This window comes from Scatophagus argus, chromosome 4 (assembly GCF_020382885.2).
Source record: "Scatophagus argus isolate fScaArg1 chromosome 4, fScaArg1.pri, whole genome shotgun sequence".
Lineage (NCBI taxonomy): Eukaryota > Metazoa > Chordata > Actinopteri > Scatophagidae > Scatophagus > Scatophagus argus.
The window spans coordinates 8,231,894-8,257,538 of record NC_058496.1 but is presented as its reverse complement, the minus strand read 5'-3'; the positions used below and the strand labels follow the sequence as shown (position 1 = coordinate 8,257,538).

General features: G+C 42.9%; 1 protein-coding gene across 1 annotated transcript; it reads right to left on the bottom strand.

The window, feature by feature from the left end:
* Positions 1–423: 423 nt before the first annotated feature.
* On the bottom strand, positions 424–22,323 carry gas2l1 (growth arrest-specific 2 like 1). Its single transcript, XM_046387416.1, has 5 exons — positions 21,062–22,323; positions 13,012–13,119; positions 8,492–8,588; positions 7,319–7,628; positions 424–5,758 (listed from the first exon to the last, which is right to left on the bottom strand). The coding sequence occupies exons 1-5, from the start codon at positions 21,761–21,763 to the stop codon at positions 3,691–3,693; spliced, it is 3,285 nt and encodes a 1,094-aa protein (XP_046243372.1). The 5' UTR covers positions 21,764–22,323; the 3' UTR covers positions 424–3,690.
* Between the last annotated feature and the right edge of the window lie 3,322 nt (positions 22,324–25,645).

Below are 25,645 nucleotides of genomic sequence, written 5' to 3'. Positions count from 1 at the left end.
GAAAATACCTTTAACACAAAATTATTAAAGTTATCCAGTGCAGTTACTGAAAGAAAAAAGTAATCAGGTTCCGTTAGCCAAACTCCAGAAATTATTTAAGGTATACTGAGAACTGTTCCTACCCTTGTATGTTTCTAACATTTTATGACTTATTTTTTATTTTTTATTTTTTAATTTACACTGATAATTACACACACAGTTACAGGCATTTCTTCTTATGGACTAAATATTACCAACACCTCAGTATATAACCATGAAGTCGAACTAACTCCTCTCTGACCAGTGTAAACAAAAATTGAATACTACAACCTTGACAAAGGTAGGACTTACTGTTGAATCAGGCTACATCAATTTTAGCTAGTTTCATTTTAAACTTGACCAAAGCTCTATATGAACATTTGACCAGCCAAATAATTCAGAAACTTCAGAGGAAAATATTTATTACAAGAACAACCTGACAGCATTTTCAACTTCAAAAAAAAACAGTGAAATGTTGCAGTATTGCTATTTTATACATACAAATTCCACAATGTCAAGCAATCTGTACATTTAACTGAAGTTTTAGTGAAAGTAACATTAGCAAACAAGAAATTGTCAATCATGAACATTCAGAATTTGCTGATTTTGGATCGAGAGAAGGACAGAGTTTCATGAATTTTGTATGACGTGCGAACAATCACTATTTTTGTGGTGGATAACCGAATGTGATGGTATGCTTATATGAAGTCACAGTTCACAAAATTGGTAGATTGGTAAACACCTGTTGATCAGCATGCCAATGTATTCAAATAAACTAAAACAAATTGAAATTCAGAACAATGACCATACGTGTAAAATCAGTTTATACAGGTGAAAACAATACTGATACATCATAAATTATCTGTAGCAATGAGGAGTCAGCATTAAATCAAGTTAGTGTATCTTTGAATATTGCAAAACAGCCCAAATGTGTTTAGTTTGTCCATAGGATCATACCAGTTTTTAAATCCGCAGCATTTCTAACTCATTATTACGTATCTTAACAGTTTACTGTTGAGAAAACTTTAAAACTTTAACTTTAAAATCTTAATCGTTTCTACATATTGGGCCCCACTTCATTTGGATTTCAATAAACACTTACAGCTCACTGAACAGGACTTGGGAAACAGATGTAACTCGAGCCTAATCATGATTAATTCCATAAATAAATAAATTAGACCGCTATCACTCATCCCTCTACACTCCAACACTATACATATTCTCATTAAGTATGTACACAATATATGCACATTCTTTTTTTCTATCCTATTCACTGTGTCAGTGCCCTGAACTTTACTAATATTGTCCACACAATCTCTCTGGGAAACATTTATCAAACCTGCTGTAAACACATCAAAAAGAGCAACTTCTATGAACTGACAACAAAATGGTTTGGAGGTTAAGAGGCTGCTGCAGGGCACTAACACTTTGATTCCCACATTTCCACTTTCAAATATATTTTACAAAGTCCACACCAGTCAAATACCAAAAACACAAGTAGCTGGAGTCTTTCCTTTCACACTCCTGTCAACCGTGCAAGAGCTTCTCAAGAGAACATATCCAGTTACAGAATCTATTATTCATGCACTGTTGCACACATGTGGACTCTCAAGTCAGAATCTTTCGTCATCGGCAAAACTCCACGTTATAATATGTCGTTATTGGCTTTAATCAGCACCAGAACATGTCACTGAAGTATGGAAGAAAGGTCATAATGTCAGGAAAAGAGTACCTCTTTTTACTGTGAATAAAACATCTCTTTCTTTAGCCACTAGATGTCACCATAGATTGTGCCATGTCTTTGAAATCCATGTCCTCATGAGGTTATCTGACATTTTGTGTTCCAAAACAACTAATAGGACTCAGAGGCAATAAATTATATATGTTGATAATGAATTGTACACCTACATCAAGTATTTTAATTTCTAACTAAAATTGGCAGTGTTAAATTTTTGTGTGTAAAATTCTCCAACTTGCTTTCATAAAACGTTAATGATGGCAATGTAGCGTTGCTGATTGATCTGAGTGATGCTGCGCAAAAACATTCAAAAACCAAACTAAATTTTAAGGCAAAGGGAATTGTCAAGGCATTTTCAACACCAATATTGCATAGCTAAGGCAGCACAGAACAGATTACATTGAATATGTACATTAAACTGTATATTCAACGTGATTTTATGTACAAAATACCAGTATTTACACATTCATTCTCCTAAGCATCTGACTTTTGCACACGCATGTGTGAAATATTGTTTTCCAGAGTACAGTTTGGTCAGAGGAAGAGCTGTCAATATTTCTGTTTCAGTGACAATGACACAAAGTAATACAACCTTCACTGCTCCTCATATTTTTACACTTAATCTACTTAAAAGTAGAAATATAAGTAAAATGTGTTACTGCATTAAACATAATGTTGAGAACCTCCAACACATTAAGCATTTAAAAACAAATATTATCTATCTTGATTACATTGGTGTTGTGAAAAGGTGTCATCAGACTGTACAGAGATGGGTGGTGCATGTACAACCCTGATTCCAAAACAGCTGGGATGCCGTGTAAAGCCTAAATAAACAAAATGTTATCATTTGCTGATCCTTTTTGATATATAGTTAACTGAAAACAGTACAAAGACAATCTATTTAACGTTTTACATCATCAACTTTGTTATTATTATTTTAAAATATATTATCATTCAGAATTTGATGCCATCAACAAGTTTCTAACAAGTTGGTACAGAATCAACAATGGACTGAGAAAGTTGCAGAATGATCAAAAAACACCTGTTTGGAACATCCCACAGGTAAACAGGGTCAGAGATAAACAGGTGAAAATTTCATGACCATGTATGAAAGGTGCATCTGAGCATAGTCATTCAAAAGCAAGGATGGCGCAAGCTTCACATTCAAGTATATTACTACTCTTGAACACTTTGTTAATCCATTGTTGGTAAACACAGTTTGTTTGCAAATGACTGCGTTCTGTTTTTATTTACATTTTTTGTAGCATCCAAATTTTTGGATTCAGGGTTGTAATGTTCAGAAAGTCAGAGGGATGATGAGGGCACCGTTGTCTATGTTTCCTATTAGTATATTGTAAATATGAGTATAATGAGTCATATGTGAAGATCACTGATATGGAGAAGCTGAAAATATCACTGATATACCAGTATTTTGACTATCAAGGCAGGCAGAGATGCTTCGGCAAACCACAAGAGGGAGCCAATCCATGTGGCTGAAGGTTTAGTGTTTACAATGTTTACAGAGTTGCAGCTTTAAATCCCTGGCACTTCACCATGCCCCTCAATGGGGCACATGGCAGCACATATGTTCTCTCTCTATTCCTCTGTATCAAGCATGGGAATTTCACAAGTGTCCTGCAAAAAAACAAAAAACAAAAAATAAACCAAAAAAGCCCCCACATAATTGGCATAAGCATCCCCATGCACACACTAAAATTACAGTAAATGTAATATTAAAGACCATTCCTTTGGTAATAAATAATTTGGCTTGAGTGCAAATTAAAAGCAACATGGACCCCCTGCAATTATTCAGGAGGGAAATTAAGTGAAAAAGAAGAAGTATTAGACATGCAATGAAAACAGTCTATAGCCCAGTCTTAAGTCTTTTTTTTAGTAGTCAAAGTTCATGACAGCAAGCCCCGGTATCATTTGTGCTACATCCAAGCTTCAGTGTCCAGGCTCCCTGACTGTCCAGGGTATGAGCAATCTTTGTTGCCCATGGCTGGAGAACATGGTTGAGGATGGATCATATCTGCAAAGGCATGGTGCAGGCTCTTGCATGTGGCTGGATGACCAGAAGAGCGTGAGCTCTGAGGGGACAGTGGTGGGGTGTGGCAAGGGGAAAGCGTGTCATGAGCCTGTAAATCTCTGTAGCTGACTGGGGTGGGGATACGTGAGGGGCTTTTTTCTGGCCTGTTGTCAATGCGAGGCCTGATCCTGGCTCTCATTTTATGCTTTGAGATAGGGCCCACCCTGTCTCCCATCTTTTGGCCTTTCTTAGTCTGCAGCACCTCTCCATTAGTGTCCCCATTGGCCAGGGGTGAAGATGGTGGCGGAGAATCAGAGCGGGATTCACTCAGGCTCAAGCACATGGAAGAGTTTTCACTGGAGGAATCCTGGAAGGAGCAATCCTCAGAGGGGGGAAGGGGCACAGGTGACGGACAAACCTCTGGAGGTGGAAGGTCGTCACTGCTGTCACCATTTTCCACGTCATAAGGTAAGTTTGGCTGGTGATTCTCCAGAGGAACATCTCCTTCAGGTCCCATGCCCCATCCAACCTGACCCTGCTGAATTGTCAACCCTCTTGCAGGAGGAAAACCTGCATGGTCTCCGTTCATATTCCTACAGTGGAAAGCAGGTTGTGTGGGGACCTGATTCATTAGTCTGTTGGACTCTGTGTCTCTAAGACCAGACAGGGAAGATGGAAGTTCCCTCTCCTCTATGGAGCTGGAGATGGCTGGGAGTTTTTTGAGACCTCCACGCTCTCCCCAGCGCTCAGGCTCTCCTTGACCAACGTTTTGTGGTCCTCCAAAACTGTGTCCATAAAGTAAATTTAAGGGGTCCTCCAGTGCAAAGTGACGGGGATTAGTTCTCTTGGATTCCCTGAGGTCAGGCAGAGTTCCTATTTTTGCCCCCACATTCAGGGAGGACGTGGAGGAGTTAGAAGAGGAATAAGCAGAGTCAGTGACATTAGGATCAATGGGTGCTGCCACAGAATGTGTCCCAGATCCCTGCAGGGACGTCCCTCCTCCTGCTGCTCTGCAAGACACATCTCTAGCCTGCTGTGTGTTGGCCAGAAATTCAGCCTCAAAGCTGCGATACAGGTCCTGCTCCCTCTGTGGGTCTAGTGTTGGCAGCATCTGGAAGCCAAGGCCCAGTTCTTCCTCCTCAGGCTCTTGTCGCCCAAGGCCAGACCAGTTCCTGTGGTTGCCTTGCCCAGTAGAGCGAGGGCCCTGTAAGACCCTAGGGGAACGGGCAGCATGATGGTGTGAGTTACGGGGAGATGAGTGTGGTGAACGTCGACCTCCTGTGGTGACTGGTGGGAGTAGTCTGCCTTTTCCTATGGAAGGTGAGCGAGGGGCAGGAGGTCTGGGAGTAGTTATAGTCTTCTTGCTGGGGCTGCTGCTGTTGTTCTGAACCCCTTTAATAGGTGAGTTAGAGCATGAGGATGACTGCCTCTTGCTGAACCCACCACCCAATCTGGGAGAGGATGGGGTCGCTTGTTTGACTCGAAGGTCCTCTCGTCTGTCTGAGGGTGGGGGCTGAGGCTCTCTGTAGCGTGAAGCAGGTCCCGGGCTGGCATCACTTGACCGTGTACGACTAGATAACTTACTCTGGCTGTGGGAACGTGGAGCATGAAGCCTCCTCGGGCCCTCGTTTCCAAGAGAACGGCCCCTCTCTGTGCGAGATGTCCGTGATCCTTCAGTTGATCCTTGTGGTGGGTTGGGTTTGAGTACTGGATTGAGTGCAGGACGTTCCCGAGACTGGCTGCGTGCACGGGGTAGTGAGGGGCGCAAGGTTGGTGTCTGATTTCCAACTGCAGGCCTTTGAATAATATGCTTCCCCTCCTTGCGATTGACAAGCAGGACTACCTCTTCACCAGAACACCGTGAACCGCCACCAAGAGAGTACCGCCCCCCTCCTCCTCCCTTTGAGGACGTTGTAGAGGAGTCACTGTCTCCAGACAAACGTCTTGTCAGTGGTAACATTGTATCCTTATTCCTATCATATAAGACAGAGACAAAAGGTAATTTATAATTAGAACAATAACAATAAACTAAACTACCACTACTAATCGAACAAATATCTCAGTAAGCCTTTTCTCAACACAACACCTCTCTCTCTCTGTTATTTTTTTGACTCTGAAGATTTCATGAGTATACTATTATTATATATATATATATATATATTGTGGCTCTTGTCTTGTTCCCATATATATATATATATATATATATATATATATATATATATATATGTATATATATGTATATGTATTAGTATTCAAATATTGAATTTTATATGTGGGAAAGAAAATAGCATTTGTTCTGTTTCTCATCTTATCACGATAGAGCCCATTGTCCTGTGTTTCCTCCAAAGTTTATCACTACTTCTGTACAACTAAAACTTTAAATGCCTGAGAAAACAGTGTTTGCTGAGTTCATGCATTCATGTCAGTTCAGGAATGACAGGATGCTGCAGCTGTATGCTGTTTTGGTCCGAGTTTTGTTTTGTTAGTTTTATTTTCATTTAGAGCACAGGTTGTGTGTTTAATTAGTTTTATTACACTGTGCTTCTAAAGTTATCCTCACAAATTAGTTTTGTGTGTATTCCGACATGGTAATTGGCCTGCAAAGAACACACCTGTTGACCTACTTCCCCAGTTAGCTGTGAACAGTTGTCTAGGGATAGTTGTCAGATTAGTCTTTATCTGATCTGGCGCACTTGAAAGGGGATGACACAACACATAGGGTTAATTCGAATGATCTGTTGCCTTGACGTCTGGTCTGAGCCATTGTTCAGCACAGATATGATCCACACTTTGGCTAGAAGCCAAAGTAAACCAGCATTCAGCTGCAAATTGAGTTAAACAAAGTCGCCTCCTCACTCTGACATATGGGGAAGGTATGTGACCAGCTAAACCTTTTACCAGCTTCATGAAGAGCATAATCAGATCTTACTGTCTTCATTTAATGCTGAAGTAGCCACCTATAATGTCACTACTCCTGCCACTACTCACTGATAAGTCACTTCATAAGCATATCAAACTGATGTGTGTTTTCATTTGTCACTGGCTTCATAGTAATTTGGACCATCTGCTTGCTATGGCAAAAGACAAAAGACTTGAGCAACAGTTTGCACAGATTCACAGCCATCTTCAGATAGTCGGTGGTCTAATTAACTGAATGAAGGTATAAGAAAGAAGAGTGGTGAGAAAGGAGAGCTGAACAAACATGTTTGTTGTCTACTAGTAACCACTAGGACGTGCTGTAGGGTGGCTGTGTGAGACGGATTTATCTGGGCAATGTCACCTGAGATTAGATAAATCTGCTCTGGTCTAATCTGTGGCTTCCTGGCATGTGTGTTTGTTGTCTGTATTCCCAGTTCTGTACGTGTGTGTGTGTGTGTCTGCTTTTTGGTCCCCCTGCTTGTCTCTGGGCAAACAAGAACAAGCAGCAAAACAAGAGCCTGGCCTGCCAGGATACTTGAGAGATTAATTTCTTATCATGGTAACACACTTATCCCAACACTTATCCACACACTTGCGCAGACACACACACTCACCTGAGAGGATTAAAGTGGCGGGGCTCTGAGCGGTCTCGTGGCGGCCGTGGGAGTAGAGTACGCGCTCCACCGGAGTCAAGCTCAGAGGTGCCGGAAGGATTCCGAGAGCGGCCAGGTCGCGTGGAGGACGAGGACGCACACGGAGCAGAGGAAGGCTCCAAGGAGCGCCTATCAGGTGGTTTGTATGGTGCAATGCCGTCATTTCGCCAGTGTGGACCTGGGCTGGTGGAGCGGGAGGAGTGGGCACTCGAGGACTTGCTCTGGCCTCCCTGACCTTGGCCACTTGCTTTAGCCTGGTGGTAGCGGTGGGCTGGGTAGACAGATTATTAAAGAGGGATCAAGATAGACCTCTAACCAGCATTGTCAGACAGCCTATAAAATCACCAGGTATAAAAGTCATGTAGTGGTCTTGAAATATATCATAGCTAACTGCTGCAGCAATAGATAACATATTGTATGTTTCCCTGAGACAGAAAGATGGACCCTATGAGAGAAATGCTGATGATCCCACCATTTGGGAAGAATATTTATAGAACACAAAAGGCCTTCTTCTCTAACCACTTAATACTCAGTGATATTCAACACGGCCTCTTGTGGTTAGAAATGTAACACCAATTATGATTTCAGCTAATGTCAGCTGTCCAGGCCAGATGCTCAGCCCCTGACATCACTGCTTCAGCAGCAGTTTGAGCCCATGGATACAGAGAGATGGTCGCACCCAGCATAGGTATAAACATCTATCTCTGTGGTCTGCGCTCAGAGTCAGTGTAAACACTGAACCGAGATGTCCAGTTTATAAGAAAGAAAAGGTCTTTACTTTGAGATGAGTTGCAATACTCCACTAATGTGTTGTGGGATCAGGTAGTGGTGGAGGAATTACAGTCAGATTGGCTGTACATTTTCCATTAGACCCTTGCAGACTGACACTTTCTTGGCTGGAAGTAATTTTGGACTGGTTTTAGTATAAAAGAGACTAATTGTTGTGGGTGACACAACAAAACCAAATCTGTCAACAGCAGAAATCAGAACATGCGAGACTGTTGCTAAATTATAGTTAAATTATAGTACATCAGATGGGAATGATTTGTTTATGATCCCAAACGTAGTAAGAGACAAGAGACAATAATGAAGTTGTTTTGTAAGGGGCTGACAGGGAATGGGAAGTGACCTCACCGAAAGCAGCACAGCGACATGGGTCATGCTTGTCCAAATAGTGCTCTAATGTGTCCCAGCCCCCTCCAACACGCACCATCACATGAGTACGAAGGACCTGGGGGAGAAAAATGGAAAATAAGGTCTCAACAGATAAACAAAAAGTAACATACACATTCATGCAAAAATATAACTGCGGATATACAGCTCCACCGCGTCCCCACCTAAACAAGTCAATACATATGCAAATTCTACAAGTGGAACAGCTTGCTAAAGGCTGGCCAGCCTTGAGTGTTACGTAATGTCTCGATGCACCCCTGCCTGTGCCCCTGCCTCTCCCTCCCCCATACCTCCTCTTTCTCCCACATCACCCCCAGCTGCTGCCATTATGAGGGCTGTTCATTGCCATGCCAACTCACAATTAAACAGAGTATTGCAGCATAATAAAGAGCCAAAGTACTGTGAAAGACACTCTTTTTTTTGGCATCTCTCTCTCTCTCATGCCTCTCAGCTGGCTTCCCAATGTTTTCAGAGGGTAGCAGGGTGAATTAGCATGGTAACAACCCACCCCTGCTGTCCTCTCTGCTCCTCTCCCCCGATAACTGAAACCTCAGCTGAGAGGAGAGGGGCCTGTATCGTCATAACAGAGGGGGGTTAGCGGATATGTCACTTTCTGCTCTCTGTTTTTTTTGAAGCAGACACCTCCACAGGATCAGACCAGAGAGCCTCACTCCCTCCAGGCAGAAGCTGCCTTAAGTGAAGCAGCACAATGTGACTGATGAGAGAGCCCCCTGGATGCACCAACCCGCCTCCCTCCGCCCTGGGTTGTGTAACGGGGTCTGCCCGCCACATGTTTTAAAGGTTGTACCCCTGTCTCAGAGGGCAGGCGAGGCAAAGCCATAATGGTACATCTGTGTGGGCTGGCACAAAGTTTATTTCCACCAAATCACACGTGGCACGGCGTCTCATCTCCGGGTCCCTGATCGTGGCCACAGACTTGGCATTTGCACTAAAGTCTGACCCCACCTTCTCTCCAGCACAATCCCCGCCAATCCCTTACAAGTCTTTTCATCGGCCTTGCTCCTCTACTACATCAAATCCGTCAAAACAGCTGATCTGCTTATCTCTATCAGACCTGAGAGTAGGCTATAAACTGCTTACTCTCCACTGCTCTGGCCTCATGTCAGTAACAGGTTTACTGTTTGTATGATGCTGGGTGACCATCACGTGCCAGCAGAGAAAAGCAGTTTCATATCATATTTTGATCACTGCTGTTAAAAAATTTCCACACCAACAACGTAAAAGGACCTCTAACAGACATTCACATACTGCATTTTCAAAAAGGCAGACAATCTTTTGTTTTGACTAAGCAGCTTACATAACAGATCTTGTGTCACATCTGACTCTGTGAGCACTTGCTTTAGTTTTTGCATTGTACACAGCATATTATAATAGAGGTGTCGATGTGACATAAAACTCTGTGCAATGAATTTGTTAGTATTTTAAAACTGTGAGGAGGAGTAGCTGTAGTGATGGTAACAGCTATTAGGAAATAAATAATAAATAAACAAATTTGTCATCTTTTGTCACTGGAGTAAGATAATTGCACTAATATGAAAAGAATTATCATGGGATCTTAAAATACTAATTGCACAGAACGAATTTCCAGACTGTTAGCTCATTAATGAACTTTCTCTATGGGCTTATAGTCACCTAACACCAAAAACTAAAGCAGATATGTATTACGGTATGCATCACAGCTAATTTATCTTTGGGTCTAAACTCACAGAACAATCAGAGATGTAATGATCAAAATTACAGTAAAAAAGCTATATCACCTGCAACATCATGCTTTTCATATTTTATACATAAGGCTGTGGCACTACTGAGGAGTGTGTTGAGCAAAAATTGATGTTTTGGGACCGTGTTCCACTTTAGATGTGTTGCTTAGCTGCCTTATTTCCCAACCACTGAAGGGGTATCACAGTCTTTACCAGCGCAGCGAGAGACCCAATCCCTGTTTCTATGGCAACAGTGAACAGAGAGTCTTCTTGTCATCATTGCGGGGGTGTGCCGAACCAATTTCTGCTCAGATCTTGCTGGTGAGTTCCCAAAAATTAAGCCCATGGTCCATTTCAGCTGTTGTGCCCCATGACTGAAGGCATCTCCTCCCTCTAGGAAGCGACCTCCTCAGGGACAAAGAGCCTTATTAACTCCCCTCTCTGTTTATGTGGCTTGTTGCTTTCTCCACTTCATCCCCTCGTTCAGCCCAAGATCATTGTCAGAGCTTTGGCAGCTGAATAGGGGCTTGTTGGCTTTCAAATGGCTGCGTGATTCCTCCCCTCGGAAGAATAAGGGAAGTGTGTTGGCCGCACTTGTAGCTGCTGGGGCATATGCATAATCGCTGTCATCCCCGGCGAGGAATTAGCAGAGGGCAGAGACAGTGTGAAGAGGGCTAATCTGACATGTCAAAGTCTCAAACAGATACGCACAAACAGGCACTTTTAAATGTCTCTAACATTAAAATGGACGTTCCAGCAGGCTAACATAAGCTTCCTCAGATCAAACACTTCACACTACATCTTTGGGCCTGTAGGAAAATTATTAATGAGGGAGGAGAGATCAGAAAGGGGTCTTTTTCATTTTATCTAGGGGGAGGGGGGGTAATCTTTTCCTCACCCAGAAATTTATACTTCAGCCTTCCCCTGAAGGATTTCTTTTAAAACCTGCCTCTGTTGGCTTTATTGTGCATAATGTGTCATAACTGTGTGTTTATGACGCACATGGAAAGAACAATCCCGCCTCTGTTTCATTTTAGTTTTCACAGGCAACACTTTATTATGTGTCATTACAGAGCGTAAAATCAGAGTGTGAACTGTCAGTGTCATGTAAAATTGGCCTACTGTATAAGTTAGACTTCAAATAAACTCAGTACATGTAACACCTTTGAAGATTTCTTGAGTAAATGTACAGCTCACTATGAAGCTAGAAGAAAGTATTTCCTAGCAGAGAAGTGTATTCCAAACATGTTGTCATATGACTCTCTATGGACTGAGTGGTGTTGCTAAAATTTAAGAAATATTGACATTACTGCCAGTCAGGCAGACCTATAATGTAAATGTAGACAATTTGGAATACCATCCAAAGAGTCCATTAATCTGTCCGGGATGCATTTTAGGTAAGTGAGACCAAATCGATCCCACCCGCCTTCCTTTCTAGTCCTGTGAGACCTGATGTGGGTACAGTGGCAGCTCCAAAACTGAAACTGAGACAAACAGTCGAGCAGAAACGGCTTACAGCCAAGATAAGGACCAACCCAGGAAATGACCTAAAGCTCTAATTGTGTCTCAGTGGGAAAAAGTACAGTCCTGGCAGTGGGCCAGATAAAGACGACTTGTAAACAGTCATATGTGAGAGAGAAATCACAACACTGTTACATGCACTGTACAGTTCACTGCAGGTTGAGACAGGCAAGCAGCTGAGTGGTTTATCTGTTGTGATATAAGCTTGTTCTCCTTGAAACAACATATGACACCATATGCCAACACTGTACGGTTCCATGCAATTACTGCAGGCCTCACGTTTTCTGTGCCAAAGCAGTTTATATACAGTATATTCAAATGAACATGTAGTGTAAAGCTAAATTAAAGGACAGTTCAGGTTTAGTACAACTTAGGTCAGCTTTTTTTGCAGTTTTGGCTGTATATTCTATCAGAGATCTGGCAACATGACTACAAGAAGTCTGAGGGAGAAAGAAACACAAGCGTTCAGATAAATCAGACGGTCACATAAACCTCTTTATCTGAAGGGTAGCAAGTTAAAACACCTGAAATGTTGATAATAATAATCAGTTATTCACAATTACAGAAAATAAGTGGGTAAAAGCTGAAACAGGCAATCATCAGGAGGGAGACACCTATTATTAAAATCTAAAATTTTTGGCAGGTGCAGGGTAACAACAAAATGCAGAATAAGTACCCGCACACTGCCATCTCACTCCCACTTGTTCTTTTATTCGACATGAACATGACGAGAAGTCCGCCACAAATGATCTTCCCAAGGTCTCCCTGTAGAATTAAAGGAAATTACAATAACAAAAAGATAGCAGTGGGTGAGTATTTTTTTCATGCAAGTTATGGATGTTTGCCTTCAAAAGTGTTTTCACTTTCTTTTTTCTTTGAAATAATTTTGCCCAACTCTGCCTGTTTAGTGAGGCAGCAGTCTTTCTCACTCCATCTGAATCTCTTTATAGTGATGTTGTCTTGTTCCCAGATCTCAGCAATCCACACATGGAGAACAACGCTATAATTACTGATATAATGATGAAATTACTAAAACAACACCCAAATTGTAATAAACTAGAGTGCAAGTGACCTGACAATGAGCTTCTTTCATTTGGCATGTTTCTATACCAGGAACAAAGCACAACATATTTCATGCCAGTTGACTGAACTGTATGTTGTTGTATAAAAATAAAACCTAGAAACAAAGACATGTCTCACAGTCCACAGTGAGAGACAATTCTGTTCGTGGTGGCCTACCCTTATGAAGATCAATGCACTGGAGTCTCCCACTTTGTACTTCCCCTCTGACACTTTGATCATGGGAAACTGAGCTGGACAGGAACATCGACCCAGAATCTCACGCACCTGAGGAGAAAAAAAAAAACAGAGCAGGTTAACATCCACAACAATAAAACATGACACACACACGCATCCGAGTAGGAATCCAACAGGAATCTCTTCCTGTTCATCAGGTCATTAGCCCTGCATGAGATCATGCTTAGTCACATATCTGTAACCCCGCTGGTCCTGAGTGCTATGTGTCAAGAACACAAAGATACTCTTTTATGGTGTGAAGAATGAGCAGTCTTGGCTGCGTGAATGCATGAGTGTGTTCAGCGTGTGTGTGTGTGTGTGTGTGCGTCATCTTCCTGCCAACTTTTCTCTCCAAGCACCTACTGGGTGAGAGAGTGCCCCGCCCGGCTCTCTTACCACATTAAAAGCCCTGCCTCATCTCTTCTCTACAGAACATTTTGGGCATTTAGTCTGCCACAAAGTGTCACAAAAGCACAAAAATACATATGTGGACATGCTAATGAATACTCTCCCTCTCTGGGCTGTTACACGACAATGTTTCTGCCTGTGACATCATAAACTGAAAAAAGAAAAAAAAGCCCAGGAACCAGACTGGTGATGGCAATGACGTCAGCAGGCCTGTGTTGCCAGCTGGGTTTTGAATCGGGAGAGTCAGAGCCGGTTCCCCTTGCTGTGGTCGGGGGTGCTTATTAGGCAAGTGGAGTCAGACACAACTGCAGGGTGGAGCGAGATCCGCCTTCGTTGCATTGGCCTGTGCTCTGGCAGGATTAGACAACTTTGTTGTTTTTCTTGGCGTCTCTCTCAGACAAAAGGCGTATGCGCCCTTATAGACCACAAGGGAGAGAAAGTAAAGCGGCACAGGAGAGGAGAAAGAGAATAACTGCTCTACAAATGTGCGTTCAGGGGCGGCCATCATAAAAGGGAGGAGTGTGTTTTATCGATATTTGAGTGTCAAATGGCATGCTAGAGGAAAATTTCAGGTTGTGAGCTCCCACCCATTGACTGTTCACAGTAGCTTTTATGCTGTACACAGGGCTGATGGGATGTGGTGTGTGTGTTTGTGTGTGTGAGAGCAGGATGGCCTATAACACCTACATTATGGTGTATTTAGAAGATTAGGGAGGCACCTTGTTATTTTCTTGAAACAGCACCCTTCTTTCTTTTTCCGATGCTGATTAAAGAGGGTTGAACCAGCGCTAAGCCTCGGCATCCTACCTGCCTCTCTGTTCTCGCTCCCACCTGCTTCTATCCGACCTTCTCTTCTCTCTCGTCTGCTTTGTTGTCTACCATCCTTTATTTTTAGTCGCGCACTAGCTGACCGGACCTATATCTGTCTCTGCTTTCTTTGTTTTGCTTGCATTTCTACATCTGCTCACTCCCTCTCTTTCTCTCTGCTCTGACACTTCGTCTTTCATTCTGTCAGCAAGTGAACGAGTCCGGCTTGGAAAAACCCCAGCTGGTGAGTTAATGGAAAGATTGCTAGGGCAACAGACGCACACATAGCCTTTCCCTTCCAGTTTTAACTGTACAGTGTGCCTTCTTTTCTTCATTCTCACTAGAGCAAAGCCTTTCTCAAAACCTCCCCCGGATCTGTTCAGCTGAGGTCATACGTTTCCCTCCAGAGGGAAGGTGAAGGACACTTTGTCTCATAGGAAACAATAAGCACCAAGTGTTTTAATAGTAACCTAATCAATAGCAGGCCTGACATTTGAAATATTTACTCTGTGGAACCTTCGTTATGAAATGTGTGCACTTCCCATGTCTTTGCTGTGTCAACAATGGGTGCACTCAGACTACTGAAACCAAAACACACGCTTTCACACACCAGAATGAGATAGGAGGGGAGGAGAGAGAGAGAGAGAGAGAGAGAGCGACAAGGTCACGCAGGAAACACGCGGAAGTAGAGCTGGAACACTACGAAAAACTGAGGGATGAATTATGGATGCATGCTGGTCAAATGAGAGACGCTTTCAGCAAGAGCTGCAGATGTTTGAGAAGGAAAAGAGAGAAAAAAAAACTGAAGCAACTGAACAATCCACAGCACGCCCCTATACAGGGAATCTGCTGAATGTATCTTAAGATAGGAATGCAGAGATGTTTTTGCTTGAAAGGAGAGAGAAACACTTTCATTATTAAAATGAACATACTGTGACATTCCCTGTGAACTGAGCAGCTGAATTTGTTTCCGGGGCGAGTTTAACGTACACGAATATTTACAGCACATACTGCTCTGATGATCCCACGGCTCAGATTATGTTGTATCTGCTCGGTGTGAGTTAACAACGTCTCTGTGCCTTTCCTTCCTGACCTGCAAACATCTGAAGGGCCACTCAAGGAAGAGATAGGCAGGGACTGAGAGCTGAGCAAACCCCGGGGACGAAGAGAGGAAACGGGCGAGGAGAGATAAAGATTTTATTCCCTGTTTTCTTTAAATGCGGACCAACATGCTACACTAAGACTGCATACAGTAGCTTAACATAACAGTATCTGAACAAAGGAATGGACAAGGTTGCCTGTGTTGTTCTACTCTAATAGGAATATTTGCTGCTGCATGATTTAAACTCATCGGTTGTTATTATGTGAATAGACAAAAATATAGTTTTGGGTATCGTGGCTCAGGTTTCCATACTGAGATCCAAATTTCATAGATGTGCTTAAAGAAACCACGCACGTGTTTGAGCATTTGTCAGTTTTCCTCATGAGTCAACAAACAACATACGACCACACAGTCTGCTCTCCAGCAGTCATCAAACACAGGTGTGCTCTGAATATCTCCTTTTATGATTGCTATGTGAAGGATAATTACTGCCAAACTCCAACAGCTAAAACTGAACATTACAACTAGTCACTCTACAGGAATTTACATGAGGGTGTTTCCAGGATTTGACTTAGATTGGAGGGTTTACAAGAGAATACACTGTACTTTCAAAAAGTAAAGAAAATAGGTAGGTGAATTTCAAAAAAGACAACAAAACTCTTCTCTTAGCTTAGCATTGTGCCCCAAGTATCTCCTGTCAAGACTGGAAACTTCCCAAGATAACAGAGCCTCACCATCAGATAAGCACAGAGACAAGAAAACTATGCCACTGGGGGCGCCTGCTTGGCAGGAGGAAGGGTTTTTTGAAACTTGAGGGGTTATTGCTCCACCACCCACAGTAAGCATTCCTAAAGCCTGTGAAAGCACGCTGAAAACAGCTACATATCAGAGTCTATCCTCTTATTAAACCACTGGCCTGACAGTCTGTGTAAACTACTCCTCTGTGGACAACCATGCAATATCTCATAAATACAGAACAGCCTCCTTTGCACAAATTATCTCTTTAAAACAGCCTGGGGGCTGCAGGGAAGTGACAAATGACTGAATGAATGTTGATCATTCTGGAGCTGCAGCCTGAGGGTGCAAACTGGAGAGATGATGGAAATATATGTATTTAGAGACTGTTAGCATGCTGGTCCAACAGGTCAGACCAGCAGAGATGAGACGGAAAAACAGCGCTAGATAAACACCTCAGGGTCAGCTCTGTCACTTAATGTGAGGTTGAAAATGTGTTTAGTTTTTCTTTTCTAACCCCTTCAATCACCTTTTGACCCATCAGATCTAACAGTGAATCACTAGTTTCAGACTCTAGGCAGGTTAGTCCACTCAAACAAAGAATGTGTTAAAAAAATACCTTAGGATGTTGAGAAATGTTTATTTTCTGGATAATAAGAAAATCTAACTAGACATTTCCAGTCTTAATGCTTTGTGTCTACCATACAGATGTGATTTGGTATCTTCATTCCCAAGAAAGCAAACAAGTGCCTTTTCAAAAAATGTAAAAACTATTCTTTTAAATGCTATAATAATAACATCAACACAACTTTATGTATTTCATAACCTCTGTTGTGTGCTTTGATCATGGTAAAAAACAATAAAAAAAAACAAACAACAAAAAAACAGGAAATCATACTTGCTCCTGGGCAAGCCTCATCCACCACTTCAATAAAACCATTCTCTGAAAATCGATGCCTATCTTCTGCCACATGACAACCTGTCCATCGGGGGGCTGGGAGGAGATAGGAATCTAATGGACATCAAACGCTGGAATGTGAATTACTCTATTATTCATCTGCCTCAGTCAAACAGCAGTGTAATCACCCAGTGCAGGAAGTTAAATATCAGACCGCTTGCCAGTTTGGTTTGATGAGGCTCAAGAACATTCAATAATTTGCTTGTGGCAACAGAGGTTAGAAAAACTGATGTCTTCACCAGAAACTAGCGTGACGAGGCTGCCTGCAGGTGTGGAAAACAGCCATGCTACTCACACAGACAGATGCCTGCGCAGATAAACGCCCAATTAAATGAAATTCATGCAAACGATCGGCTGATAACATCAAACGCTGTGTTAAATACATAAAAGGGGCGACATGCAAAGCGTGGAGACAGCCGTTTCCACATGCACCCTGCTGCATGGAAAACAGTGAGGAGGATGAGTGAGATCTGGTCTGTTCTGTGCAAAGTCTAGAGACTCAACACCACCAAAAAAACCCCAAAAAGTTAAAACATTAAACCTCTAAAAAGACAAGTGCGTGTGACACAGGAGGCAGAAGCACTGAAGGATGCCACGCTCTCTCAGCAAAGCGTACGAGTGTGACCCAACGCAAAGCATGATGACCTACTTTTCTCTTACACTCCAGCTCTCTCTCTCTACTGTAGCTCTGCCTTCCAGACTAACATCCATTCCCGTTAAGTTCAACAGAGTGTACAGTAAAGTCACTCTAGGCACAGCATTTGTTGTCTACGCCCCCCTCCTTTTTTATTCTCTGTATGTACAAATTGGACCATAAGGTTAATGGAGCAAACCGTCCATACAGGCATAATGCATACATTTTCTCTCTTTATTTCCCTTCCCCTCCGCTCTACTGGTGTCTCCATCCAAAGTCTGTGATTGAGACGACAGCATCTGATTACCTCACAGACTATTCACATCTTCCTCTTCAATGTCATCCAACAAGACATACTGTTATGCCCTTGGCTTTATCATGTCTAGCAGAGAACGGGGTGGGGGATGGGAAGGCTCGCACATGTATGAACTAAACAAGGGCTGAATGTTGAAGCCCGGGGTGAGAAAATACATGAACCAGTTTCTATGACTGAGCAAGAAGAAGGCAAGATGCCAATAAAAGAAGGTGACAAAGACTGTGATTATATTGCGCTGCAGAGATGCCAATGCATGCACTAAACATGGGAACAGTTAGAGTGTGCATTAAGGGGTCAGTAGGTGCCATTTAAATTATTACATGTTTGTGAGTTTGTACAGCTCTGTATGGCTTTTCACAATAAAGCCTAGGGCCTAATCGCAAGACCTAGAAAATATACAAAAAGGGTCATTTTTGAAGGTAGATGACCTTAGGCTGTTTGCAGCTTATAGGAAAATACAGATTCAATCGAAGTCGCTGTCATAATCCCTATGTTATGGATGATGTGGAAAAAAATCCTCTAATGCACAGGATAAACTTTATGTTGACATATCGCAATGTAAAGCAAAGGCTTTCTGTACCACCCGTGAGAAAAATGGGAAAAAAGGAACATATTATTGACTCAAACGATGATGAAGGAAATGAGACGGCGGTCACTTCCTCAGCCTTAAAGTGGAAAGCTGCCTCACAGTGGGATGAGTAATAACATGCGTACGGACAGACCAGCGGGAGACACAGCGGTGATGAGTGTACATGACGCTGCGCTGTAACCATGAAAGAACAACACCTTTCTGAAGATTAAATATCTATTGTGTTGCTGATGTGACACATCAACTGTTAGCATTGAGTCAGGAGTTTAGTGAGTCACTTTACCTTAACCTATAAGCAAATGATAACTTAGGATATTTGGTGCTACAAGAGACAGATGTCCCTAAAGGGACTTATAATTAAACTGATCCTACTGTTTGTATGCATACGACTACACTCATTAGAATGATGACCTGTAATCCTTTTAGTACTACACTTGCATTGCTTTGTTGAGGTCGACAAAGAGATTAGTTTGGTCAGCCAACTACCACACAACATATAGAAGGATAAACATCTGAAAGCATCTGAGGCTGCTGTGGACATGTCTGTCAGAGTTAATGGCCTGGTAATTAACTGATGACATTTCATCAATAATGTTACTGTTTCTGAATAGGGATGCATTGCATGACTAGGTCGATAAATTATGCATTTCTTTAAAAAAAAAAACAGTTTCACGATGAAGTTATCATGAATAGCAGCTCAGTAGGAGCAAGAATCAGTAAAACAAAATTGATTTGCACACTGAGATTCTGCAGGATAAACTTGTGACTGAAGGAGGACAGAGAAGCCTGATGCCTTGCAGCAAGAACCGAGTGTGTGTGATTGAGAAGATACTGATCAAACTACGTAAAGAAAAAAAACATGGTTTCATCTTGATTGCTTCCTGGTAAATATACACTTACAGTCCAGGAAAGGAAGAAGTTAATTAGTGGAAATATGTCTCACACAAAGTCTGGATTTCAAAATGAGAAACTGACCAGAAGTAACTGAAGGCATTAGACAGGATGTGTTAGTACAACTTAGGAAACACTGTAAAGCAGCCTAGATAATACTATAGCCTGTGATTCCAGTCTCTCATCTTAATAACACAGCGGTTTCTCGTTTGAAGAGCCTCATGTTGCTGATTTGGGCTGTTCTGCGCAGCTTACATGCAAGCAATTTTCAAATGTTGACAGGGAGTTTGGAAGAGCTGACTGGGAATTCTCAAATCAGTCAAAGAGAGTCAAATGTGTCTGTCGGTCACTGCCCGATGAGGGATTTGTCAGGGTGGATGACAGGAAGGGAAAAGACAGACATGCGCTCTGTAGCTTTCCTGTGATCTTTTAGTCCCAAAATGTAGCCCGTTTGTGTAATCCTCACTACCCTCAGTCATATGAGCGAGAGTGTGCGGACTCAGACAGTCTGGATGGGAACAGCGCACATCCTCCTCCACATGCTCTCCTATTTCTATCTGTGGAGGTCACAGTCGGACCGCTCTGCTGCCTGACTGGCATGAGTGTGACTGTCCACCGTCTACCTTCCTCCTCCCCCCCTCTCTATGCTGTGCCTCACGTCTCCGGTGCCAAAGCCGGACGCTGTTCTCCTCGTTAGCGTGAAAACACTGGCTGCTCCCCCACTCACGACCAGAGCACATGTTCCACTGGTCGGCCTGTCCGCTCATTAGCTTTGCCCTGACGGGATCTTTGTCTCTCATGTGCAGCAGGCGGTGGCAAAGGTCAGCCAGTTCAACAGGACAAATGACAAGAGTTGATGGGTTGAATCCCATAGGATTGGAAACGTATTAGAGTCGAACTGCCAAAAGAGCAAATTTTAATGTTGTTGGTAAAGGAACTGCAGAATTATTACAGGTTTGTATTGAAACTTAAAAAACAAAAAAAAAGATGACCAAATAATATTTTAGCCTCTGGTCATCTCTTGTAGAGGCCCAGCATTTCTGCAAGAATGCAGGAGAAATGTCACTCAGCTGACCTGTGACCGTTCAGAGCTAATAGCACACAGAAACACACACTGACCGCACACAGGTGAGAGGGAATTTAGCAGCACAGCTATGCACACACACACCCCAGAGGGAATCTATAAGGCGCCGGCCTTCTTCATAACACTGCTATGGTATTTTCAGAAGGAGTGTTTCACTTTTGACACATTTCTGTTTTACTGTGGGAGAAACTGGTCCTCCATTGGCTGCTTTGGGACCAGACAAAACACACAGGACGATATTTACTCCTAACCGAGGTTGGTGGATGAGAAGCCTGTGGTGTAAAGTGCATATCACATTGGTGTTACTGATGATTTAAGTGGGTAGAAATTGAGCTGTGATATCATTACACCAGCATGTTGCATGAATCATAATACAACTATGACACATATGGGGTTTCTGTGGAGTCAAGCAGCAGTTTACTTTGAATGTTTACATACATTGGTTTGCGTTTTTATCTTTTCAACTCACCAGCTCATCCAAATTTCGCATGTCACATAAAACTCTCTTCTGTTGCCAGATGAACGGCTCTGGATCAGCCTCATCCTCATCCTCCACACTCTTGCTGCTCTCCTTCCGACTGAAACACCTGCTGGGGGGGCTCTGCTCAGCTGGCTCCCCCGAATCGATCCGCAAGCTCTCCTGGTCCCGGATCTCCTCTTCGATCTCCTCCTCCAGCTGGATCAACATGGGGGCCAGCATCCCAAACTTGGACCCTCGTCGAGCCACCTCAAGGAGGCACAGGACAAAATTCTTCTCGTTGCATCTCTCCACCAAGTCGTTGGTCTCAAACATGAGGACGTCCTTGATCCAAAGCTCCTGCCTGCACCAGCTGATGAAATTGGACACATTATCCCGCGCCACGAACGAGCCAGAAACAACATTGCGTGACTGAAAGACAACATCTTTAGATGGCACCTTCATGGACTGCGCAGCCTCCGGGTATTCCAGCTGGAACTCCTGCGCGGCGCGGTTCACGTTGTTGGCGTGCCTACAGAGGGCACAGCCCGTCTCCAGCCCGTCCATAAAGGTGTCCGCAGTGATATCTAAATCGTAGAGGGTGTTCAGCCATTCAGCCAGGTCCTCTTTCATGGCATACAGGTATTCTTCGCTGGATTTAAAAGGCCGGATACTCTTGGAGGCGGCGGACTGGATGTTGCTCTGATCAGCCATATTGTCGGATACTGTAGCCTATCAATAAAGTCTACTTGATAATTCCTGACTGTCTCATTGCACAACTGCGCCCCAAAGCCTCACCCGCTAGTATAGCGAAATAACCGCGTTGACGCACCCATATCGAGCTGCCTGTGCGGTTTCCCAACGGGGCTCCTTGAAACCAGGCTTTGTGTTGTCAGAGGCATATCGGGATGCGGAGCGGCCGTGGCGCATGGATGCGTTTTCCGGATGTCTCTGCGAAACCCGTTTCCTTCAAAGAGCGCATCGCTGGGTCTTGGATTGAGAACGAGAGCGGAGCAGTCCGGGACGCCGACACACACCCATGCGACGTGTAGTTAGTTAATCCACCCGGTGGCTCCTCACACCCGCAAAAATCCACGTGTAACCATATCTGTGCGTCCGCTCAGCTCCGCATCGGTGAAATCACGACCGCTGAGCAGCAGCGAGTCCGCAGCTCATCCTCCCCGCAGATAGGCCCGCCTCTCGAGCTGAATATGTTGACCTGCTGGAGCTTAGACCAGCAGAGCGACTCGGTGGCACATCCCATTATGAAGGATCAACGCCCGGCAGAGGAGGAAAACTTAACCCCATGTTCACCAACTCAGCAGACTCCTTTTCCAAAAGAGAAATAACCTTTTGTTAGCTTAGAGGATGCTGCTGTTTTTAAACGCACACAAATGAATCCCAGATTAAATAAAAACATTCAATATTTGAATCTGCAAAGTAACTATTAATTGCAGTTGTCAAATACAAGCAGCAGAGTGAAAAGTAGAATATTTCACTTTGTACAAATACTTCAAAGAGGTTTTTGTATTTAGATGCTGTAAATGCAAGACATATAACTGCAAAGCTTATTTTGTTATGTTTCTCTGGAAACTGTCTGGAGTATTGGGGGGAAAAACTCCACGGTGCTGTGTGGCTGGAATCAAATATTAGGACGGTATTGTTCATTTTTGAGATTTTTTATTTTATTTCGCTTAACACATACAGTCAGCCGGCTCCACAGTCTGTCCATAATGAAGTCTTTGTGTGGTCTCTTTACCAAAGAGCCTCGAGTGGAAAAGGCCAATAAAGCCTGAATCTCAGCATCACGAGACAGTAACTCTGCTTAGCGCAAGAAATTCCCTTCTATCTGTACAATCTTGTCAATGATTAAAGGATGTGACGAAGAAGAACCTTTGCTGTGTTAGTTAAGCTTTAACAGACTTGTCTAAAGCTCTGAAGCTTTTGCAATGAACATGTGACTTCTTTGCACAAATCAAAGAAGTCACACCTGAGATGACAGAGCCCCTAAGTCTGGAAACAGCAGGCGATTGGAAATTTTAAAGGCAGATAGTGAGAGCCATACAGTAGATGGACAGTGTTATCCACTCTAGTCAGGCAGGCAGTAAACAGAAGACAAAGTAGCCACTTTAACAGCACATGATGTACAGTGTGCCTGACAGAAAATGTGCAGAAGTCACAAAATGCTGTAGATAACAGGGCTGCTGTCAGTGTGGGGAAGGACAGAAGATGGCTTTTTTTGGGGGGGTGGAGGCCTTAGACAGTAACTTAAGTCCACTTTAGCTCAGGAAAGCTTTGAAGCTTGGGTCAAGGTTTGCTGCACGAGACCTGATTTTCAGGTATGAATGCTGGTTCAAAAATTTTGTAAACAGCAGGGAAACTTGCCTCGAGATACACGCCTGACAAAACTGTAAACACAACTCTGTTCTCATTACCGAAATCTGAAACACATCCAGAAACTGCTATGAGCCCAGAGCTGTCTCTTTATACAGCCTTTGTAATGTTTTCATGAAGGTATTTCTAATGCCAAATCTATTCATGGTATAAGGGCTCTCACTCTGAAAGGTGTTTGGAAAAATCTTTATTTTTCATCTTGAAGTTCTACTCTTCAATTGTATGTAACAAGAATCTCTTATTTATATGTTCAAAAACTTCTGACTGGGCCTTTAAAAATCATGGGCCCTCCTCTGTTGGAGCAACTCAAGCAGCCTACTCTCCTAATGTGTGACTGTTTGAATTTAAGCAAAGCCCAGTGCCAAGAAGGGGGTCTTGTTTTCATTTAAAAAGAGGGATGTGTCCGTTTAAGAAAGAGAGAGAGAGAGAGAGAGAGAGAGAGAGAAAGAAAGGAAGGGAGGGGGCGGAAGAGAGATAGAGGAAAAGAGAGAGGAGATGGTGGGGGTTGATGAGATCATTTTCTGGGCCTGGATGAATCAGCTTTTCTGTGAGTAAAGAGGGTGAAGGAAGGAGAGAGAGAGAGAGAGAGAGAGAGAGAGAGAGAGAGAGAGAGAGAGAGAGAGAGAGTATATTCAGTACTCTTTTAATCCACGCTAACAACAGACCACAGCAGATGAGAAGCACTTGAAGATGTCATCTGTGACAGAGCTTCCTCAAGGTTAAAAAACACACCCTGATTAATGTAACAATACTGGGGTACTGATTCCACTCTAAGGTGCTGCACAGGTATTAAGATACTGCCCCCTGACCCTATTTTTAAGACTTTTCATTTGGTTTAACACATACAGTCAATAAGTCCTTGTGTCATCTCTTTAACAAAGAGTAACAAGACTGTGAGGTCGGAGCATTTTTAACGCACAAAGCTGTGTGCTCTTTGAGTAAAGATAAAAATTGGCCGGGCAGCCCTGGAGTTGTAAAAGATTTCTTTAGTCTGGTTCTAAAACATTTTCAGGAGTCTTAAACTTGTTTGGAAGCTGCTGCTTCCATGTGTTTTCAGACATGTAGAGAAATGTACAGATGTGTGTTCTGCTTCCACAGGAGAGTGGAAGCTGAAGTATTCGACTGGAGCAATTTGCAGAAAAACAGTAACCACTACATCGAAAATACGACAAAGCATGTAAAAAATCCGGTCCCGCCACATGAGTATGACAGAATCCTACAGGAGGATCCATCCAGGGTTAACACAATATGTGCATGAAAAGGAAACATTAAAAAGAGCAGTAAGATGGTCCTAATAGCCATATGTTTCCCAGATGTTGAAAAATAAAATGCCAAGGATTGACATCTGTGAACAATAACATCAAGCAATTCAACTCGACTGCCTTATGGGAATCGTGTACAGTGAATGCGGTTAAAATTGGAAACTATGAGAGAAAAAAATCCAAGGTATGTGATGTCTGAACAAGAGACAGAGCAGCTCATTGCGTTTTCTGTTCTGACAGGTGATAATTTTATAGCTATGTGTGGCAACAGCAAGTCACGGGCAGTAGAAAGTTAGTTACCGCCGTATTTGTTAACACTAACTTAAAACTGAAGGGTAAAATTAAATCATTCATATCTTCAGTAGTCTTTAGTGTGAACATGAAGAGACAGTGTCATTGATGCAAAGTACCAAAATCGAAGCCCTGCCAGCACCTTCTGAGTCAGGACTGCAGCAACAGAAGTTTCAGCCCAACCTGCGCCACCTATTGGTAAAAAGAAAGAAACAGTGACAGCAGCAGCCACTCAAGCAGATGTGCTTCAACTACAGAACAAAAATGGAAACAACAAAGTTTGGGTTCTAAAACCGACAGTCAACGCACTGAAAAAAGCAGCAATACTCTGAAGAGCCCTTCAGCATATGGTAACAACAGAAATAATGTCATAGATTACCCAACCAGATCAAGTTCATCATGTTGTGTTCAAGTCTTATTTAGTCACTGCAGTTTGTCCTACACCTTGAAGGTGGAGCGATGATGCTCGATACGTCTGACAATCATCGGGGAGGAGCATTTGAGCAGAGCAAAACCATCCATGGCGGAATAAGCGCCAAGCAGAACAGGTTGTGTGAAAGGAAGGGGGCCGCTTTCAGTAAGTCTGCTGATACATACTGACATACATGACATTTTCACTGCATGAAACACTGAATGATTTTATATGTGA

Coding starts and splice junctions, on each gene's coding strand:
- gas2l1 (XM_046387416.1), bottom strand. CDS start 21,763: ATGGCTGATCAGAGCAACATCCAGTCCGCCGCCTCCAAGAGTATCCGG. Junction 8,589..13,011: donor GTGCATTGATCTTCATAAGG/GTAGGCCACCAC, acceptor TTTCTCCCCCAG/GTCCTTCGTACTCATGTGAT. Junction 5,759..7,318: donor CGCCACTTTAATCCTCTCAG/GTGAGTGTGTGT, acceptor CTTATATGATAG/GAATAAGGATACAATGTTAC.